Source organism: Coffea eugenioides, chromosome 5 (assembly GCF_003713205.1).
Source record: "Coffea eugenioides isolate CCC68of chromosome 5, Ceug_1.0, whole genome shotgun sequence".
Classification (NCBI taxonomy): Eukaryota; Viridiplantae; Streptophyta; class Magnoliopsida; order Gentianales; family Rubiaceae; genus Coffea; species Coffea eugenioides.
The window spans coordinates 2920765-2940951 of record NC_040039.1 but is presented as its reverse complement, the minus strand read 5'-3'; the positions used below and the strand labels follow the sequence as shown (position 1 = coordinate 2940951).

The 20187-nt window shown below is 33.1% G+C and overlaps 2 protein-coding genes across 3 annotated transcripts; both read right to left on the bottom strand.

Moving 5' to 3' along the window:
* Nucleotides 1-5781: 5781 nt before the first annotated feature.
* On the bottom strand, nt 5782-8392 carry LOC113772078 (receptor kinase-like protein Xa21). Of its 2 annotated transcripts, none has more exons than XM_027316616.1 (2): nt 6410-8392; nt 5782-6304 (listed from the first exon to the last, which is right to left on the bottom strand). In XM_027316616.1, the coding sequence occupies exons 1-2, from the start codon at nt 8364-8366 to the stop codon at nt 5964-5966; spliced, it is 2298 nt and encodes a 765-aa protein (XP_027172417.1). In that variant the 5' UTR covers nt 8367-8392; the 3' UTR covers nt 5782-5963. The 2 variants fall into 2 exon arrangements, with proteins under 2 accessions (XP_027172417.1, XP_027172418.1); XM_027316617.1 differs by having other exon boundaries at nt 5782-6226.
* A 1499-nt stretch (nt 8393-9891) lies between these two features.
* Nucleotides 9892-15177, bottom strand: LOC113770351 (probable LRR receptor-like serine/threonine-protein kinase IRK). Its single transcript, XM_027314771.1, has 3 exons — nt 14157-15177; nt 10176-10538; nt 9892-9899 (listed from the first exon to the last, which is right to left on the bottom strand). Exons 1-3 carry the CDS (start codon nt 15064-15066, stop codon nt 9892-9894), a joined length of 1281 nt encoding a protein of 426 aa, XP_027170572.1. The 5' UTR covers nt 15067-15177.
* Between the last annotated feature and the right edge of the window lie 5010 nt (nt 15178-20187).

The following is a 20187-nucleotide window of genomic DNA, read 5'->3' as shown; positions in this document are numbered from 1 at the left end:
TTTCCCACTTTAGCGGTCTGAGTAGATACTGAATCGTTGACTAGTTCAAATAACAAAAAATGATAAAGCAACTCTTTCAACAAGTTTTATTTAAGTATATTGTGTTCTAAATTATTTTTATGTGCATTATCCTTAATGTTGTGGGACTAATCAAATTATTCAAGTTCTAATGACAAGTTTAATGAAAAGGGTTAAAATATGTATACTTTATATACCTAAAAATAAAGGCATACAAAACAGTAAATGGGAATATCTATGTATTTTAACTTTTTATCAAACCTTTATTACCAAATTCTATTATCCTCTCTATAGTATCACCTATACAACAATATTAAATTGATAAAAGCAAAAAAATTGTTTTTTATTAATTTTACTTAAATTCTTGTCTTATTTATGTTGGATAATGTTCAAGTTATATATATATATATGCACAGACACACACACACATGACTTTAGGCTTATTAGACTAATGATGATTACATAGTAATTAGCAATAATTAAAATTAGCAAAATTTGGAATAAGATTGTCATTATCTAAGGATAATTATCCTTTTTCGTTTATTTAAATATTTTGAATGATAAATTATTAAAAGATGGCTAACATACCTTATTTCTAATCCTAAAGGAGGTAGATAGCCATTAAATCAAATCTCAAGTGGCAAATTAAAAATTATCATACCTAAATTTGGTTTGAAGGAACCATTTGAGAATCAATTTATGAGTTGAGGGACTTAATAGATACTTTTAAAAATTGAGACCAAATACAGTCATTTGAGGGACTACTAGAGTTGTTTATCTAAAGCTATCAACCAAGTAATGAGAAAGTCAAATGAATGACTTCACCTTTCAATGAACGTTTATCATGTAATTAATGTTCTTTTACCACACTTATCTCACATTAATCATGGAATAAGTCATGTCAATTTCACTATGCGATTAATGTTCTTTTCCTTATACCAAAATATAACTCCCAAAAAAACAAGTATTTAAAAATATCTTTCTAAGATTCATTCACTTAGTACTAAAATTTCTTGAGTTTTATTTCTACAAGTGGTCATAAATAAGATAAATCCTCTCTCACAAGAGGTGGTAAATTCTTAAAGATTATTCACTACCTTTTCGTACTTCAAGTATATACCCATATGTTAATGCTTTCAGCATTCCCTTTTACAGGAGCAAACAAATAATATAGAGTATAACAATCCATACTCAATGTACCATGATAATTCTAAATCAAAGGATCGCTTACATAAAATGTCATTTAGAGATTAATTCTTTTGGCACAAAAGAAATCACTATACGGATCAATGTAGTGAATTTGATCATACTATCAAGCACCTATGTACTAGTTAGGTGTCTCACACACTCTAGTAAATGAGATCTACTACTTTTCTAATGGAAGCGGCATAGTATATGCTAGCTAACCATATTAACAATGTCCCAATCTTGTTATTAATACGTTGACTAAAGATATTTAAGAATATACCTTTTATTTAATCAAATGAACCTCATCATCATAACATTTATCAATTTTATTCTAAGGATTTTATCATACAAGTATAAATATACAATCAATCAATATGATAAAGATGTCATATATTAATGTATAAATAATTCTAGTACATATAAAATCACTAAAAGTGATTGTCTTTAGGACATACATACTGACGAGTGCGGGGTATGGATATAATAATTAAGATCAATCCACAGTCAAATTTTACATATAAAAATTTCTAAATACCCCACATATGATTTTTCGTAGGTATACGAATCGTGAGTGAGTATAAGGTATGAAGAGCCGATCCCTCAAGGAAGATGGGCAACCACCGACACTACTAAAGTTTCTCAATTTTTAAAACTATAAACTAAGTTATAAATGGACAGATTAATGCAAATAAAAACTCCTTGAATAATGGAATCCCTACCTATTCATATATTAGTGCAACTCCCTAACCAAATGAGTACCAAAATTTCAGCTGAATTATGACATAATTTCCTAATATATGTGATATCTGCTTTCACCGGCGTACCAACTATACCTATAGTAATTCATATCTACTTTCGTGGTTATAAAATCAACTACAAGTTCATTCACTTCTATGAAATTACATGGAACAAAGGCATAAAAGTGTACCTCTACTTTCGTGAATGCACTTCCTTGATTTAACACTTTTATGAACTAGTGTCAAATTCGAATTCTCATTGCAAAAGCTAACACCTTTAGGTGATCATAATCAATGGCCAGTGAATCATGATTATGAGAGCAAAAGTGCTTAATAACTCAATCAAGATAATAGCATCAATCAGCCAAGAAATCAACACCAAACAATTATAGAAAATTCAACCAAATACCCAAGGTATATACTTTAAAATAACATTACAAACGCAAAATCCAAATCTTGCATTAACAAAATTGGGGTTCAATACAAAGATAAAGATATGGAAAGAAGAGAACCCTTTTCACTAGAGTTTATTTGAACATCTTCTTCTTCATCTCCCTTGACCTCCTTGTTGAGCTAATACAAACATGGATACACCACAACTAACTTACAATGCTACACTAACCTACACTAAATCAAGAGAAAATAAAGAGAGTTACATTTGTTAAGGGCTTGTGTCCTGCCTCAAAGGGCAAGACACAACTCTTTGGTTGTTCTTCTTCTTTCTCCAAACTCTCTCTCTTCTCCCTAGCTTATTTCCAACAAGGAACTTTGGTGGAAACAATCCAATAAAGCTGCCAAAGAATCTTTACAACTCAAATCTAACTTGTTTATGGGTTCAAAGAGAATCTTAACATGATTTAATACTTTGATTTTTGCATAAATTCCTTCTATAAATAGAGACCTTGAAGAACATATTTTGATAACTTTGGAAAGCTAGAGACACTACAAGAAATGTAGTCTTCACTAACTTTTCTTAGTTCATTAGTTTAGTATAGTTAGTGTAGTTTATCCTTCTTGTACTTGTAGTTAGATTTGAATGAAGAATTGAGGAGCAAAGATAGAGAGTTGGAGCTCATGTGATAAGGGTGATCTCTCTCCTATCACTTTCTTTTTTGTATTTGTGTTTATGTTTGACTATAATACAAGTTTGGATCTTGTTTTCATATTTTTGCCAAAGTTTATACCAAAAGTTATGGATGAACTTTCTATGTCTTGTTTGTGATGTTTACTTGGTTATTTGATATTATTAATTTGAACAAGTTATTTAATACTTTTGCTCCTCTAAATTATGATTAGCTTGGTACCATTAATTGTGAATATTTAAAATTATTGTTTCTTCAATGAAAATTGGGATTTAACACTAGTTCAAAAAGTATTAAACCGAGGGAGCACATTCATGAGAGTAGAGGTGCACCTTTGTGGTTTTAGTGACTTGTTTTATGTAATTTTATAGAAGAAATGAATTTGTAGTTAATTTCATAACCATAAGAGTATGTGTAGCTTAGTTACAAGTATAGTTGATTCACTACGAGATTAGGTTTCACATCCATTGGGAAATTATGTCATAACTAGTCAAAACAATAACATTCACTTAACTGGTAAACTCACTTGTAAGAGTAATGAGGAATTCCATAACCTAGGAGTTTTCTATTGTTATTTTTATTTCATGTTTGTAGTGTAGATTTATTTTCTTGCATTTGTGATATTCTAAATAATAAAGGAATTCGAAAACTACCGGTAATTATCCGTTCTTTCCTATGAGTTCGACCCTTAATACCCTATACTTAATCTCGACATATATATTTGCAGAAAATCGTACGTGGGGTATTTAGGATTTTGTGAATGTCAAATTTAAGTATGGAATGAGTTAAATTGTTATATACATACCCCACGCTTGTCATCCACCATTGCATGCTAAGTAGTTTTCTGCAATTATGATTTGCCATTGACTGATTGGTCCAAGATGGAGATGTTTTGACACTACACACTTAGTTTGTAAATAACAGTTTTGAGTGGAACGCATGGGAAAAGCCACAATCTAGATGGATTTTGGAATTTTACTTGATCTAGTGGCTACTGATGGTCCAAAAAGCTTTTATTGAAGCTATATTTTTCTATTTATTTATTTTTTGAACAAGTAGAAAAATTTAGTAGCAAGTACAAAATTCCACGCGTGTTCTCTAAATGCTTTAAAGGAAGGTAGCAATTGAAATAAATATTGGGTTACCATTCATTGTTAATTGCTTTTTTTTTTTGTTGAATGATTAGGTATTTCCTTAAATTTTTGGATAAATTTTGTTAGGGAGAAACACCTCGAGAGAGTCCACTAAAGAGCCAAATATGTAAGTCAGGAACCCAACTCTGACCCAAAAGCTTAAACTGTTAGGTTTTGGGCCCTTACTTACATATTAACCGCTCTGTCTCCATCTCTCGGACCAATGTGGGACACAACCCTTTACTCATGAGTCTAACAAATTTTCCCCTTCATGAGTAACCCCCACATTAAACTCAAATTTACAAGCTCTTTTTTCGAGCCCACTTTAATACTCAATGCAAGTCCACCTTTATCACCAAGGTCACCTCTTCTCCAAAACATGGACCCACTCTTCTTCAACATCCAAATTACATTTTGGACCCTTGCCAACCCTTGACTCCTTAGTCTAACATCAACCAGACCCCCTGCCAAACCCATGGTACACCTGGTCCAACACCAACCAAACTTCTTGACACTTCGGTCCACCATCAAGAAGAGAATTTTCACCGGTCCAACTCCGAGAAGAGTCCACTTGCCCATGAGTAACCAGTCTCACAACCTAAAGCTCTGATACCAGTTTGTTAGGGAGAAACACCTCGAGAGAGTCCACTAAAGAGCCAAATATGTAAGTCAGGAACCCAACTCTGACCCAAAAGCTTAAACTGTTAGGTTTTGGGCCCTTACTTACATATTAACCGCTCTGTCTCCATCTCTCGGACCAATGTGGGACACAACCCTTTACTCATGAGCCTAACAAATTTTCCCCTTCATGAGTAACCCCCACATTAAACTCAAATTTACAAGCTCTTTTTTCGAGCCCACTTTAATACTCAATGCAAGTCCACCTTTATCACCAAGGTCACCTCTTCTCCAAAACATGGACCCACTCTTCTTCAACATCCAAATTACATTTTGGACCCTTGCCAACCCTTGACTCCTTAGTCTAACATCAACCGGACCCCCTGCCAAACCCATGGCACACCTGGTCCAACACCAACCAAACTTCTTGACACTTCGGTCCACCATCAAGAAGAGAATTTTCACCGGTCCAACTCCGAGAAGAGTCCACTTGCCCATGAGTAACCAGTCTCACAACCTAAAGCTCTGATACCAGTTTAAACTGTTAGGGAGAAACACCTCGAGAGAGTCCACTAAAGAGCCAAATATGTAAGTCAGGAACCCAACTCTGACCCAAAAGCTTAAACTGTTAGGTTTTGGGCCCTTACTTACATATTAACCGCTCTGTCTCCATCTCTCGGACCAATGTGGGACACAACCCTTTACTCATGAACCTAACAAATTTCAGTTTGGATTCTTAAACTATAAACTTACTCCTGCTTTAGTCTTTGTTGGATTGGGTTTGGGGTTTCGGATAACAATAATTGGCTAAACTCATAGGCCACCCATATGGGTTTTGTTTGTAGTTGGAACAATTAAGAAAGTCAACCTAGTCCACAACACAATGGTTCAGCTGATAAAATGCTCAAAAATTGACGAGTTTAACCACCGGTTTAACTAGTAATTCAATAATCATATTATTTCAGTAATTTAAAATATTATTTCATTGTATAATATGACATCACATTCAATTCAACCGAAGAACCTGCAGTTGAATCATTAAATTGTTGTAGAGTGGCCTAATTGAAAAGATGTCGAGACTGGGTTTAATAACTACACTACTAATACAAGACATCATAATACAAAAATTTATTAGCATTTGGATTAAAAAAAACATCGAGTGCCATCCATTTTATCAAACTCCATACTTATTTAACTGGTGGGATTTCAATATTTTCTAGTCTGGCCACAATGTTCCTCATGTTGATTCTCTCGTGCGGTAAATCGCTAAGACAAAGTAGCCCAACACGAAGAATTGACAGCAAACACTGCTCCATCAGATAGAAGTTCTGATCTTTCTTAATTAAGTTTCTGTCAACAACTTTCATTACTGAGTTCGCCTCTATAGATTTGCTAACCCACTGCTTCAAGTTCAATTCTTCCCCAAAGATATCATCAGTTGGTTTTTTCCCTGTGAATGTTTCGAGCAAAATTATGCCGAAACTGTAGACATCACCACTTGTAGACACTATTCGTTTCTCTCCATATTCTGTAACAACAATTGGCATTAAGTGTTTTATAATATTTAGCGCAGCTTTGAGAAACAATTAATAGTTCAGAATATCGTAGCTTAGAAAAAGAGAAGAAAAATTACCTGGTGCCATATAACCAATTGTGGCCAATGTGTTTGTTTGAATCATAGTTTCCCCATTGCCGAAGCTTTTGGAAATACTGAAATCACAGACATGTGCAACCATATCTTCATCTAGCAGGATGTTGCTTGGCTTCAAATCACAATGAACAACATCTGGTGCGTGATCATGGTGAAGATATTCTAAAGCAAACGCCACATCAACAATAATCTTAAACCTTTGTACCACGTCCAAGAAATAATTTTCGGAATGCAACCATTTCTCCAGGCTCCCATTTGGCAGATACTCTAGCACCAAAGCTCTAAAATCACGATGTCCACAGCAACTGAGGATTTTTATTAAGTTTCGGTGACGTATGCTGGCTAATACTTCACATTCTGCATCAAAGCTCATGGTTAAATCCATGAATTGCAAATGGAAAACTTTGACCGCGACTTTGGATCCATCAAGGAGTGTCCCTTTAAATACAGAACCAAAACTTCCAGTTCCAAGAAGATTGTTGCTGCTGAAGGAATCTGTTGCTTCTAGTATCTCTTCATAAGAAACCCTTCGCCAATACCATTGTTGAAACAATTTTATTTCACTTGATATTTCCGTACTTCGTCTTTTTCTTACCAACAAAAATGTGACCACTGCCACCATTAGGATGGCAAACACAATTGGTGGTAAAATGTACTTCAAAATGTTTCGTGACCCTGAATGGGAAGGTGATTTTGTTTTGCGAGGTGGCAAATCTAACCTAGCTAAGCCACATAACGCAAAATTTTGCGAAAACGATTGAGCAGTAAAGTTGGCAAATGGTCCACCGGTTGGAACTTCCCCTTCCAGTCTATTGAAAGACACATTGAAGTAATTGAGGGCTCCAAGCTTCACCAGTGACTGTGGAATTGTTCCTGAAAAATCATTGTGAGACAAATCCAAATACTCCAAGCTTATTAAATTTCCCATGGATTGAGGAATGCGACCTCGAAAAGTATTGTGTGCCAAGGACAAGAAAACAAGTGATTGAGCAGCGCTGAAAGAACTTAGAATATCACCGGATAATTGATTCCATGATAAGTCTAATTCTATTATAACCTTAAGATTCTGAATCTGCGAGGGAATATCACCACTTAAGGAGTTCGAAGACAGGTTCAGACTTAAGAGATCATTAAGGTTCCAAAAACTCAATGGAATTGTGGACGTCAAATTGTTGAGGTGCAAGAATACTCTTCTCAAGGATGTGATTTCCCCCAAGCAATATGGTATTGGACCGGAGAGCAAGTTTTCGTTCAGATACAAGTCACCAAGCATCTTCAGTTGGCAAATCTCAGCTGGGATGGAACCTTGAAGCCTGTTGTGTTCTAGATATATACGATCCAGACGTGTCAGCTTTCCAATTGTTGAGGGGATGGATCCTGTGAACTCGTTGCTATCCATATTTATGGATTCCAAGCTGCTTATGTTTCCAATTTCACCTGGAATGGTGCCCTTAATTTTGCTTCCGAAGGCATTGAACGAGGTAAGAGTTTTCGATAAATTTCCAATTGAAGTTGGAAGAAAACCATTGAATTGATTCAGTGATAGTTCCATTGTCTCCAAATCTCTGCAATTTGTCAAGGAAGTGATAAACCTCAATTCTGGAGTTGAAGATTCTCTCGTGAAATTGTTTATTCCAACGAAAAGTCTCTTTAAGAATCTCAAGTCACCAAGTGTATTAGGTATAGGGCCGGTGAATGAGTTCTCAGTCAGGGAGAGCAAGGTGAGTTTAGATGCATTGGATATGAAGCTAGAGATCGTCCCTGTGAATTTATTGGTGCGCAGATTTAGCCATTGAATATTAGGAAGTGTGGTCCACATGCTTAACGGAAGAGATCCATTGAAGTTGTTCTCAACCAAGCTCATCCGAATGAGTGATGACATGTTGAATACCCCTGGTTGAACATGGCCTGCTAGGTTATTACTTCCAAGATCAAGCATTTCCAGTTTGGGGTTACCAATCTCACTTGGTAACTCACCTGCGTAAAACTTTCATTTTTAGAATACTACTTAATGTATTAAGATGCCTATCAACTTCTACTTCTGCCATTTCTTGTTTTACACAAATCAAAAAAGGCGAGAAGAATGAAGATGGATGAATTAGGAGGAAAATCTAGCAGGTAATTCACAGTCTTGTTTATTAGTTACTTACTGAGGCATCTGCCCATGTGATACCAACAACAATTGTCGTATGCCCTAGCTATGTACAAATCGTTTCATTTTTTTCTTTTTCTTTTTCTTTTTGCTTTTTTATTATTATTATTATTAAAAATGATCAATTGTAGTTTTCCACTTACCCCCAGTATGCATATCAATTCAAGAGTTGTTAATCAAGCAAATGAAGAAAACAAAAGCTGTGAAAATTAAACCTCATTGATTTAGTGATTGATACATGTTTGATTATTTGAAGGAATTTGTAATGCATGTCCAGCAAATTGCCAAAAAAACTCGTCCATGTAACAAATAAAAGCGAGAATAAAAAGTATAGATTGTTCAAGCATACTCCAGTACTGTATCCTGTTTAATTGTATCTAACCTTTTAGTTCAACAGGTTCACAGATGATTTCTTTCCACTTCAGTAGTTGGACATGCATCAACAATTTCTTTCAATAAATGTTCAAACATATGCTAATCAGTGATCCTATGAGGTTTAGTTTGTTTGCTGTCCTACATTTGAATTTGTCATTTGGTTGACTCAAAACCCTTTCAATTATATATATATATATATATATGCACGAGCTAGGCCGTGCGATTCTTGTCAATTATATATGCTAATACTTCAACGTTGTCAAAATGTGACAATTGTTTAAGCATTCTTTCAAATATGGATAATTTTGAAAATGTGATGGTTGAAAGTAGTCATTTTACTAAAAGTTTTGGTCAAAAGAATTTTATCTTCCGATTTAGCCCCTAAAATTATATGCATGTACGTGGCTAGATTGTGTCACTATCAAGCACAAAGTTGATTGGAAAGCTTCATAATGTAAGGGATGATTTTGAATCTGTCTAAAAGTAAGAGACAAAAAAAATATTTTTTAAAGACATTAGAGACAAATTAAGTTATTTCCCCTTTATGAAATCATTGTTAGTGACACTTCAATTACCGTAATTGTCACTTTATCTCCTTTACAATTTTTGTAAAAGCATATGAAGAAAATGGAAAGCCATTAACAAAAAAAAAAAAAAAAAAGTGGAGACATTAGCTTTATTTTTTTCATTTTTTAAATTTCAAAGGATAGATTAGACTTGAAAAAATTCATGTATGCAAGAACTAGCATTTTCTTATCCTCTAAATTTCAAAGGATAGATTAGGCTTGACAAAATTCATCTAAAGCCATGGATGACAGATTAAACAGCAAACGTAAAATCATAAATCTTTATATATTTTTGCTTGAAATTACGAGATTTTATAATCATACGAATGGCCCAATTGTAATGGTAATGCTCAACTGCTTAAACCTACAGCTTATGTCCCTTTACAAACAAAACCATGAAGCATTAACTAACCCATAGATTAGCTCCACCCCCCCCCCCCCCCCTTTTCCCTTCACGTTAGCAGAGAATAGCCATATCTTGACATCGAAATCATGTTTTAAATATTTGGTGCCATAAATCCTTCCCTAATATTGTAAACATCGTCTTTTATTTATCCGTTAAATAAATATGAATCCATACTAAGCTCTTCCAATAGTGTCAAAAGGAAACAACAATCTAGGCATATTATTAACCATAGGGAGGTAAAGTACATACCTGTCAGCAAGTTAAAATCTAGATAAAGCTTTTTGAGCGATGTGAGGTTCCCAACCCTCTTTGATATGCCACCAGTCAAGTTGTTTGTGGATAAATCTAAAGTTTCAAGAGTCTTGAATTCCCAAACGAAGGAGGGAATGGAGCCAATTAACTGATTGGCTGAAAGATTTAGCTCTTTCAGTGCTGGAAGATTGTAAAATAAGTTCACTGGAAAGCTTCCTGAGAGGCTGTTGCTAGACAAATCTATTACTCTCAAAGAGGATACATTGAAGATAGGCCATGGAATTCCTCCTGTCAGAAAGCTGCTTTGCATGTTTAGTATCTCCAAATTGGTGAGATTTCCAATTTCCATTGGAATTCCACCTGCATGTAATAGGCAAAATTAGTTCGTTCAGTAAAATCTAACGAGGGATAATTTCAGAAATGTCCCCTGAGGTTTCTGACAGTCTCACTCACCTCCCTTGAACTTTGCAAAATATCAGATACCTCCCTTGTCAGATTATTGGGCCCTATTTGTGATATCATTGATGATGAATTGACAGATATACCCTCATAACTTATGATATATTTTGAAGCTATTTTGACAGAATTAGTTAAATGAATAATAGAGATATAACTTATGATATACTTGCTATTCCACTTTACACTTTTTATTCGTAGTACAATCACCAATGAAGAGTTTAGCACTAGTGTTACCTTTCTCTAAAGTAATGTATTTCATGTTTTTTTTTTTGTAGGACAATTATCTAGTGTAACTCATTACTTATATTTGGGTAAATTTGGTTTTCAAAAATTCAATGACGTAAATTTTATATTACATCATCTCATAAAGTGATGCGACACAATTTGGATTATTGAATTTTTTGAAAATCGGATCTACCTAAGTTCTGGTTTTCAAACGAAGCTTGTTGAATAAATTCGACTAACTACAGTGTGAATTAATTTTTTTTAAAAAAAATCTCAACTAAAGTATCTAGCACTAAATGAAATCAAGTATCTTGCTACTTCATTTCATTTTCCACAGAGAAAATCGCAAAAAGAGTTATTAAACTATTGAGAATTTGGTTATTTGATCGTTACACTATTTATTTAACTGCAATTGCCATTCACTCAATCAACCAAATAGTGAAAATTTTTTTGTGACTTAACTAGTAAAAATTTATACTTTTAATCACTCAAATAATATTTTTTTTTGACTTAACTAATAAAAATTTATACTTTTAATCACTCAAATTATAAAACTATACATTTTTTTTATATCACCAGAAGTATGTTTCAATTAATTGAATGATCATATTAGCTAAATAAATGTCTAATAGCTAAAACAAAAAAAATATAAATAGCATTGTAACATTCCTTGAAGAAACCATCTGCATTTGTCTCTATCTGGTTCAACTTATTACTTCTTTTTTTTGCTTTTGCTCTAGCTCAAGTTGTGGATAAGCAAAAAGGGCATATGTGGAACACAAATATCATCTCACTCCTCAAAATATTTTTTTAATGCTCATTTTTCTGACATGGGCTGATCTTGTTACTCCAGCTATAAGTTTAGGGGAGGTATCTGATATTTTGCATAGTTCAGGGGAGGTGAGTGAGACTGTCAGAAACTTCAGGGGAGGTTTCTGAAATTATCCCATATAACAAATCAACATAAATTGGCTATTTTTGAAACTTGCGAAACAGATTAGGATATTCACAATCTAGGAATTAAACATATGGATTTATATTTTGCTGGTGGAAAAATCCCTTCATAATCTGCTTCATGGCCAATCTTATTCATGTGGAATGCTTAATTTTGTTATAGTTTACATTTTCTGATAGACATACATGTATATTAGCAAAAAATTTTCAGACAATTTTAAATTTTAATCTACCCATTAAGATGGAAAGAAAATATACTGGGATTACTTTTTAAAGTTTCATTCGCTAAGTACAAGCAAGTGGATTTTATGAAGAAAAAGTAAGGAAAACCAGACAAAAGAAGCGGCAAATTGGTGCAACAAAATTACATTAAGAAGCTAAGTGGCGTATTTTTCTACTTTCTGATCATCTGCTGTTGGAGTGTCACAACATCTAGGGTCCTCCTGCTCTCATTTCAATTGGGAAATTTCCACTTTTATGTGCAAAATTGTAATCCCTAGTTAGCCTCGTATCAGCATCTTAACCATACACTTGCCACCCCAAATTTTTTGGGATCCATTTCAGTCTAACAATACTACCTCCAATACTGTAGGAAATAATAATTGTTTAGACACTACATTTTAAATAGGGGTCTGGATAGCTTTTACTTAGAAAAAAATTTGTCTTTGCATTATAAAAATGTTTTCTAATCAACTTTTTTTTACAATTATTTTTTATTTCACATATATTATTTTACAAAAAATATTATAGTATTATTCTAAAAATTTTTTCTAACTAATTTTCAATTCAAACACACTACATAATCAGAACCATAAGATCTTGGAATGGAACTCAGACCACGTGATTAGTTCTAGTACCAGTCAGTTGTCGCAATGCTAACCAAGTGTCTAATTTTATTGATGGGTCCATGTGAGGTTCGTTCCTCGGTAGGAAAGGCTTCACTTATTTATTTTATTGACTTGAATGCATGCCAAGAAGCCGCCCTTGTTGAGAAATTCATAACGATTTGATGTTACGTGGTCAAGACGGATTTGACTTCTTTCCAATAAATTTCTTCTCCATTCCTCAACCGTAAATGCATGACAATTGTTTCATTTATCATAAAGGGCTGTGATCACTTTTAATTTTGACCAATTCTAATCCTTAATAAATGATAAGCACGAGTTATACATCAAATTGTGCATTATAGAAAATAGAGAAGGAATTCACTCAAGAAAAGTCAAATCCGGTCAAGATACCATATGTGTTAAAAGTCATGTGGTGTAGCATATCATATTGTATCCCACCAAATGATATAGGGATAATTTCAGAAACCTCCCTCGAGGTTTCTGACAATTTTATCTAGTGCTCTTGAGATTTTCAATATTACACATACCTCCATTGACCTTACAAAATGACCATAATAGCCTTAACATATTAATATTTTTTCATGCAATTAAACAATCCACTCCTAATCTTATTCATATGAATGCATCACACAATTAGACATTTAATGGAAACAAAAATAAAATTCACTCGTGGAATAACCGATCGTGTCTAAAACACAATCATAACATATTAAAAATTAATTTTAGCTTTGCTTGGAGGATTTGGAGATGAATAGAAGAAGATGTAAATTGGGTTTAAAAAGGATAGGGCTAGTATTGATACTGTAATATTTGAGGAATAGAATGTTATATTGATGCGGTTATTGAAAATTTTTTGAGTTTAACAGTGCAAATTTTTTAAAATTTCGTTTGAGATTTTAGAATTTAGGAACTGATGGTGATAATGGCTATTGTGATAATGGTACTAATTTGAAATATGGTAATATTAAAGATTTAAAATGGTAGAGATAAGGGTTGAAAATGAGTTTGAGATTTTGTTCATGTTCCATAGTTTTTGAATAATTTTATAGAAAGGTAAAATGAACTTCACAATTTGATGAGGGCATTTTGGGTTATTCATTCAAAGTTTTGACCATTAAATAGTTTTATATGTAATTTTTCAACCTTCAAAGGAACTATGTGAAATAGCTAGTTAAAAACCCCAAGGGTGGTTTCTAATATAATCCCAATAATATAAAATGAATCCTGTATATACTCTATCAATTACCAAACAAGAAAGGCCTATCTTACTTTATTAATTAGGTTGACTGTGATTGATACCAATGTATCACATGGCATCTTCACAACCATACGTTCGGCCATGTAATTACTATTCCGTAGAAGAGGACTTGGCATGGTAGCAGAAAACCGTAAAAATCTAAAAAATATTGTAAACGGAACAATGTCGAATTCGCAAATTTGTTCATGCCACTTAAATATGAAAGCAAGTTCGTAAAGGAAATGGAGTTCATACCAGTAAAATTGTTTCCCCCAATGGATAAATCCTTGAGCTTGTCCAAGTATCCAAGTGTTCTTGGAATCCGACCATTGAACTGATTGTAGGACAGTGACAAATGCTCAAGGTCTCTGCAATTATATAACTCAGATGGAATTGAACCTTGAAGCTGATTGACTGAAAGGTTCAGTCCTTTGATCTGTTTCAACTGATGGTTGCAGATATCTAATGGGAGACTACCAGATAAGCTATTCTCTGCAAAGTCGATTTCTTCCAAGGATATATTGAAGATGCCAGATGGTATGGACCCGGTAAGCTGGTTACCTCTTAAAGTTAATGTCCTCAAGTTGGAAAGATTTCCAATCCCTTTTGGAATATTTCCTTCCAATAAATTGTACCCCAGATTCAGTTTCTCCAGATTTGAGATATTCCCTAAAGAAAGCGGGATCGCACCTGAGAAGGTGTTGTTGTTGAGAAGAAGAAATCGAAGTTCTTGCAAGTTTCCAAACCATGAAGGGATTTCTCCAGACAAATTGTTGTATCCAACATTCATCTGTTTCAAACTTATCAGATTAGCTAACTGATGAGGGATGAAGCCACTGAAATTGTTGTGGCTGAAATCCAGTGAAGTCAAGAATGTGAGATTTCCTAAATGAGGAGGAATTATCCCTCTTAGGCTCCAATTAGAAAGATTCAGAGCTGTAACCCTTTGGTTCTTGAAAGCACAAGAAATCCCAGTCCAGTTGCAGACAAAGGTTGTGGAAGACCAATTGTCCAAGAAGCCAAAAGGGTCTAAAGAAATATGGCTTTTGAATTCAAGAAGAGCAGATAGATCTGTGGTGAGATTTTGGGGTGGTATAATTGCTTGGTGAAGCACAAAATAATTTGCCATCAATAAAGAAGCAATGAGGACATGAATTTTCACCATTTTGAGTAGGAAATAAAAACTTTGATGCAAATCCTAGCAAATATGTACATATAAAGGAACCTCAGAGCTAGCAATGGTCTTTTGTATTTATTGTAGCTAGACGCCGGTTCTACCCAGGTGTTTCTTTTTCTTTTCTTTTCCATTTTTTTCCCTTCTTTGGGTTTTCAACAAGGAATTTTTAAGTGAAATAACGTTATAAGTGAGCATTGCTTCTGAATACATTATAAGTTATATTGGTCAATCTTGCAATTTGATACATTAAATTCCAGGGCTAAAGCATTGACAAAATCAAAATTTTTAATAATTGCTTTGATCTTGGACTTGGGACATTTTAGCGTGAAAGTATGGAATTATGGTGCCCTTTGAACGAAACCCGTGTCTGCTGAGGAAAAACGTACAATTTCTGGTCCTCATCAGCGATGAAAAGGGTCCAAGATTTCATGCTAAGTAGTTCTCCGCAATTATTGTCAAGGCTGCCATTGACTGATTGGTCCAAGATGGAGATGTTTTGACACTTTTCACCACACACTTATTTTGCAAATAAATAACCAGTTTTGAGTGGAACGCATGGGAAAAGCAACAATCCAGATGGGTTTTGGAATTCTACTTGATCTATGGCTACTGGTGGTCCAAAAAGCTTTTATTGAAGCTATATTTTTTCTTAGTGGAGTTGACCACCACATTAATTGTGGGGTGGGACGTCAAGGGTTTAAATCTTGCCTTCCATCAATGTCCCTCAATATGAGATTTGTTCTAAATCCATACGGATGTGTGGTGCACCCGTCTGGTCTGATGGTGGTTCAGTCTCCATCAAGTTCCCCCCGGCTCAGTTGGGCCACCCTATAGAGTAGGTTTCCCCTCCCCTTAGGAGTAGGAGTAGGTTAGGCTAGGCTAGATGTGCCGTTAAGCTAAAAAAAAAAAAAAAAAAAAGCTATAATTTTTCTTGTTTTATTTTTCTATTTATTTATTTTTTGAACAAGTAGTAAAAATTAGTGGCAAGTACAAAATTCCACTTGTGTTCTCTAAATGCTTAACTAGGGAAATAAATATTCGGTCATCATTCATTGTTAATTGGTTTTTTTTTTTTTTGAATGATTAGGTATTTCCTTAAATTTTTGGCTAAATTTCACTTTGGATTCTTAAACCATAAACTTATTCCTGCTTTGGTCTTTAAACTTTCAAACTTTGGATTTTTGTGCTGTGTACAATATGGGTTTTATTTGTTGTTGCATTGGATTTGTGGCTTCGGGTAACAATAATTGGCTATACTCATAAACCACTCAAGTGGGTCGTGCTTGTTGTTGGAACAGTTAAGGAAAGAACTTGTTGAAGTCCACAACAATAATCGGCAATTCATTTGATAAAACTTGTTCAATTGATAAAATGCTCAAAAATTGACGAGTTTAACTGGCAATTCAATAATCGTATTATTTAGTAATTTAAAATATTATTTCATTATGTGATATGACCACTACTTTCAATTCAACCGATGGACCTACGGTTGAAGAGTGGCCTAGTTGAAAAGATGTTAAGACTGGATTTAATAACTATACTTCTAATAGAAGACATCACAATACAAAAATTTATTAGCACTGGATTAAAAAAAACATCTAGTGCCATCCATTTTATCAAACTCTTTACTTATTTAACTAGTGGGACTTCAATATTTTCTAGTCTGGCCACAATCGCAACGGATCTTCTGTCCCACACCCTGTGCCACTCTCTGTGCCACTTTTTATTATATTGCTATTTCTTCTGCATAAACATTATGTTTTAATTCTTTTTTGTTTCCTTAAGAAACCATATATTGGATTTTAAAGAAACAAAAAAGAATTAAAACATGATGTTTATGCAGGAGAAATAGCAATATAATAAAAAGTGGCACAGAGAGTGGCACAGGGTGTGGGACAGAAGATCCGTTGCGGGCCACAATGTTCTGTTAAACTAACTATGTACATGTGAATGTACTACACAACGAAAATTTAAATATACTTACCTCTAACCATTGTTGTCAAGTACAAGTTGATCTCTTCTTGTGTCTTTTGTTCCTTCTTGTTTATTCTAACAAAAAACAAAATATGTAGAAGAAGGAAAAAGTAGAAGGAAAATTTAGAGTAAGGATCTTCTAACCTATGCCTAACCCAAAAAGTGTTCAATTGATAGAATACCACAGGCTATTTATAGTCTAGGCTAGGGACCCTTATTGGCGAATACAAAAATCCCTAGGGTTTCCTTTCATCAAGGAAATCTTGCCAAAATTCATAACTGAAATAATATTTTCTGACTAATTGATTGATTTGATTGATTAACTGATTGAATAAGACATCAATTAACAGTAGATATCAACCAATTATTAACAAATGGAAGATACTAATTAATTATTGACAAAATGTCAATCAATTAATCAGGATGTCAATCACCAATCATTATATAATGGGAGATGCTAATTAATTATTGACAAAATGTCAATCAATTAATTATGATATCAATCACTTTAGAATCAATCATGTAGGTCATAATTGCCTCAAAGAGAGGCAAGTCTTACATTCTCCCACTTGACCCACATGAAATAGTCAGATAACTTATGAGTGACTAACTAGTAAAAAATGGCCATAAACCTTGTTTGTCACTCATCAAATTCAGCAGTTATGTAACAGTTGCTTAATTAGAAAATAATAATACACAAATCATGGTGGTTATGCTCTCATGGCAAACACTTCCTTCCATGTATTACAATGTATTATACTTCCTAATCAAGTGCTTTAAAAGAACTTTATGAATAACTTCATATAAGTTATTCAGGATCCAACTTTATGGATCACATGATCCTTGCTTTATACATGAACATCAATGTGCACAAAATCATGTAAATATAAATATCTCGAGTGTCTAGACAACAACAATAGTTTGAGAATGATAGAAAAATGCTAAATGAACTACTGAGTTCCATGTGAGTTATTTGATCATTAACAACTTAGCCGATAACCTTTAGCTGTTTGATCAACAATAATAACTCCTTATTGTATACTCAATAGCTACCTTTTGCTTTTCAAATAACTATTGAATACCTTATGTCGACTTGCCTATTTTGACTCCCAGTCTTTCATGTATACATAATGAAAGGATATAGTCAAATCAAATATGTATAATGGCTACAATACAATATCGACAAACTTTATGCCAAATAGTAGACACCTGTGGTAAAACTTCATAGCATCCTTGGTGAATTTATATTCATTCCAATGCATGATGTGAACATTATGCAATTGTTCACTATTATTATTTAAAAGTAATCAAAGAACTCTTGCATGAAGGTTTTAAGCTAGATTAACTATCTTTTACATTCTATTTTGTGAATATCAATGATAGAAGGGTTCCACAAATATCATGATTGAGAAAAACTTTCATAGTATTACTCCCACTAACCTTAATGTATATTAATTTACTAGAAAAAATTCTTCTAAGATCAAATGAAGAATAAATTAATATACTATTGGGAAGAAATAATTTAAATTGCATTCTCAACAAATGTATTATGGTGACACATGTGTACACCTAATTATCAAGAGTCACGTTAAGGATATTTGTTTTCATATTTAATGTAACTCTAATAGTGAGTTACTAGTGTCATAATTACCCTAAATAAAATCTCTCAAATTTGGTAGAGATTTTGTGGTAATTTGTGACATTATTCCTGAATATGGGGATTTCTCCATTTGCACCTTATGAAAACATTATCCATGTTATCCTTAAACTCTTGTAGATATACAACATAGTAACCAGAGAACTTCAATTCTCTATAGAGAACATTTTGCCTCCCACTGTCTCAAAGATAAGTCAATCAGTAGGTTCAAAGTAGATTTATCTTTATTTGTTTATTTGACAAGGTTTTTTCAATTGATTGCTTATCTAAAATAATTAAATAATTATTTTGAGAAAAACTATCAATTTTCCATATGCAAAGGAGTCAAATATGAATCCTTACCATTTCAAACCACCATTCTAAAGTCAAAAACACTCCCACTTACTTCATGTTCTTAAGAAATTTAAATCTCCAGTTCTAATAATTCTTGAAATGTAAAGGAAGCTAAATTTCTTGAAGTAAAATAGCCTTGTTTCCTTTGTACAGCTTCTTTATGTGCAGGTTCATTACCCTCACAAAACTGAACATAATATTTTAAACTTGATTTCCATCCATACCATAATCAAAGTGGTGTTTAAACATCATTGGAGGAAATTGTTTAAGTATATACTTCAATTTCAAGGCATTACTCACAAGATATAAAGATTGTCAAAATGCTATATCCACAACTATCTCATTATTTCCTTAAGGTACATCATTTGGATGTAACTAATCAAGCATTGCTTTTACTCATTAGCCAATGCTTCATAATTAAGGAATTTATAAAATGAGCACATATAGGATAGTCCCCTAATTTTATGTGCTTTCATTTTTTTTTTCTATCCCTCAAATTTCAAAATTCCTTTCTCGTTTGAACACTTATAAAGGTATCAAATATTGATCTTTTATCAAATAAGAAAGGAACTTTATTTTTGATGAATGGTTACCTAATAATGAGATAAATATCTCTCACCAATAAAAAACGATAGAAAATAATTCACAAAATTTTAGTGTTATAATGAAACTCTTATGGCATCTATAATGGTTGAATAGTCTGCTTTACTTATGCAGTCTACATGAAATATTATAGTCAATAAATCTAAAATCTTTAAAGATTTATGATTTATCAACTCTTTATTTCCTTATAGAGATATATCTCAATCTCTTATGCTAAAATTTAAGGAGTTTCCCTAGTAATAAACATACTTGCTGCCAATATAATTATTATGATCAAGTGCAGTATATTGCTCAATTCAAAGGGTAGTAATAACTTTACTATTTTCAAAATCTACTACTGGATATTGAGATTCATAATCATACCCAATAGTAATTAATTTGAAAATAGAAATTCTAAAGTAACAAGAAAATATTGTTTTAGAAAAAATAACAAATTTTCTTAAAATGAGTAATAATATATCACTTATCTTTATGTGAACATTTTTTTTAGTTTCTATAAAGAAACTTTTGTTTACTTTTCATATAATCATAAACTTATTATA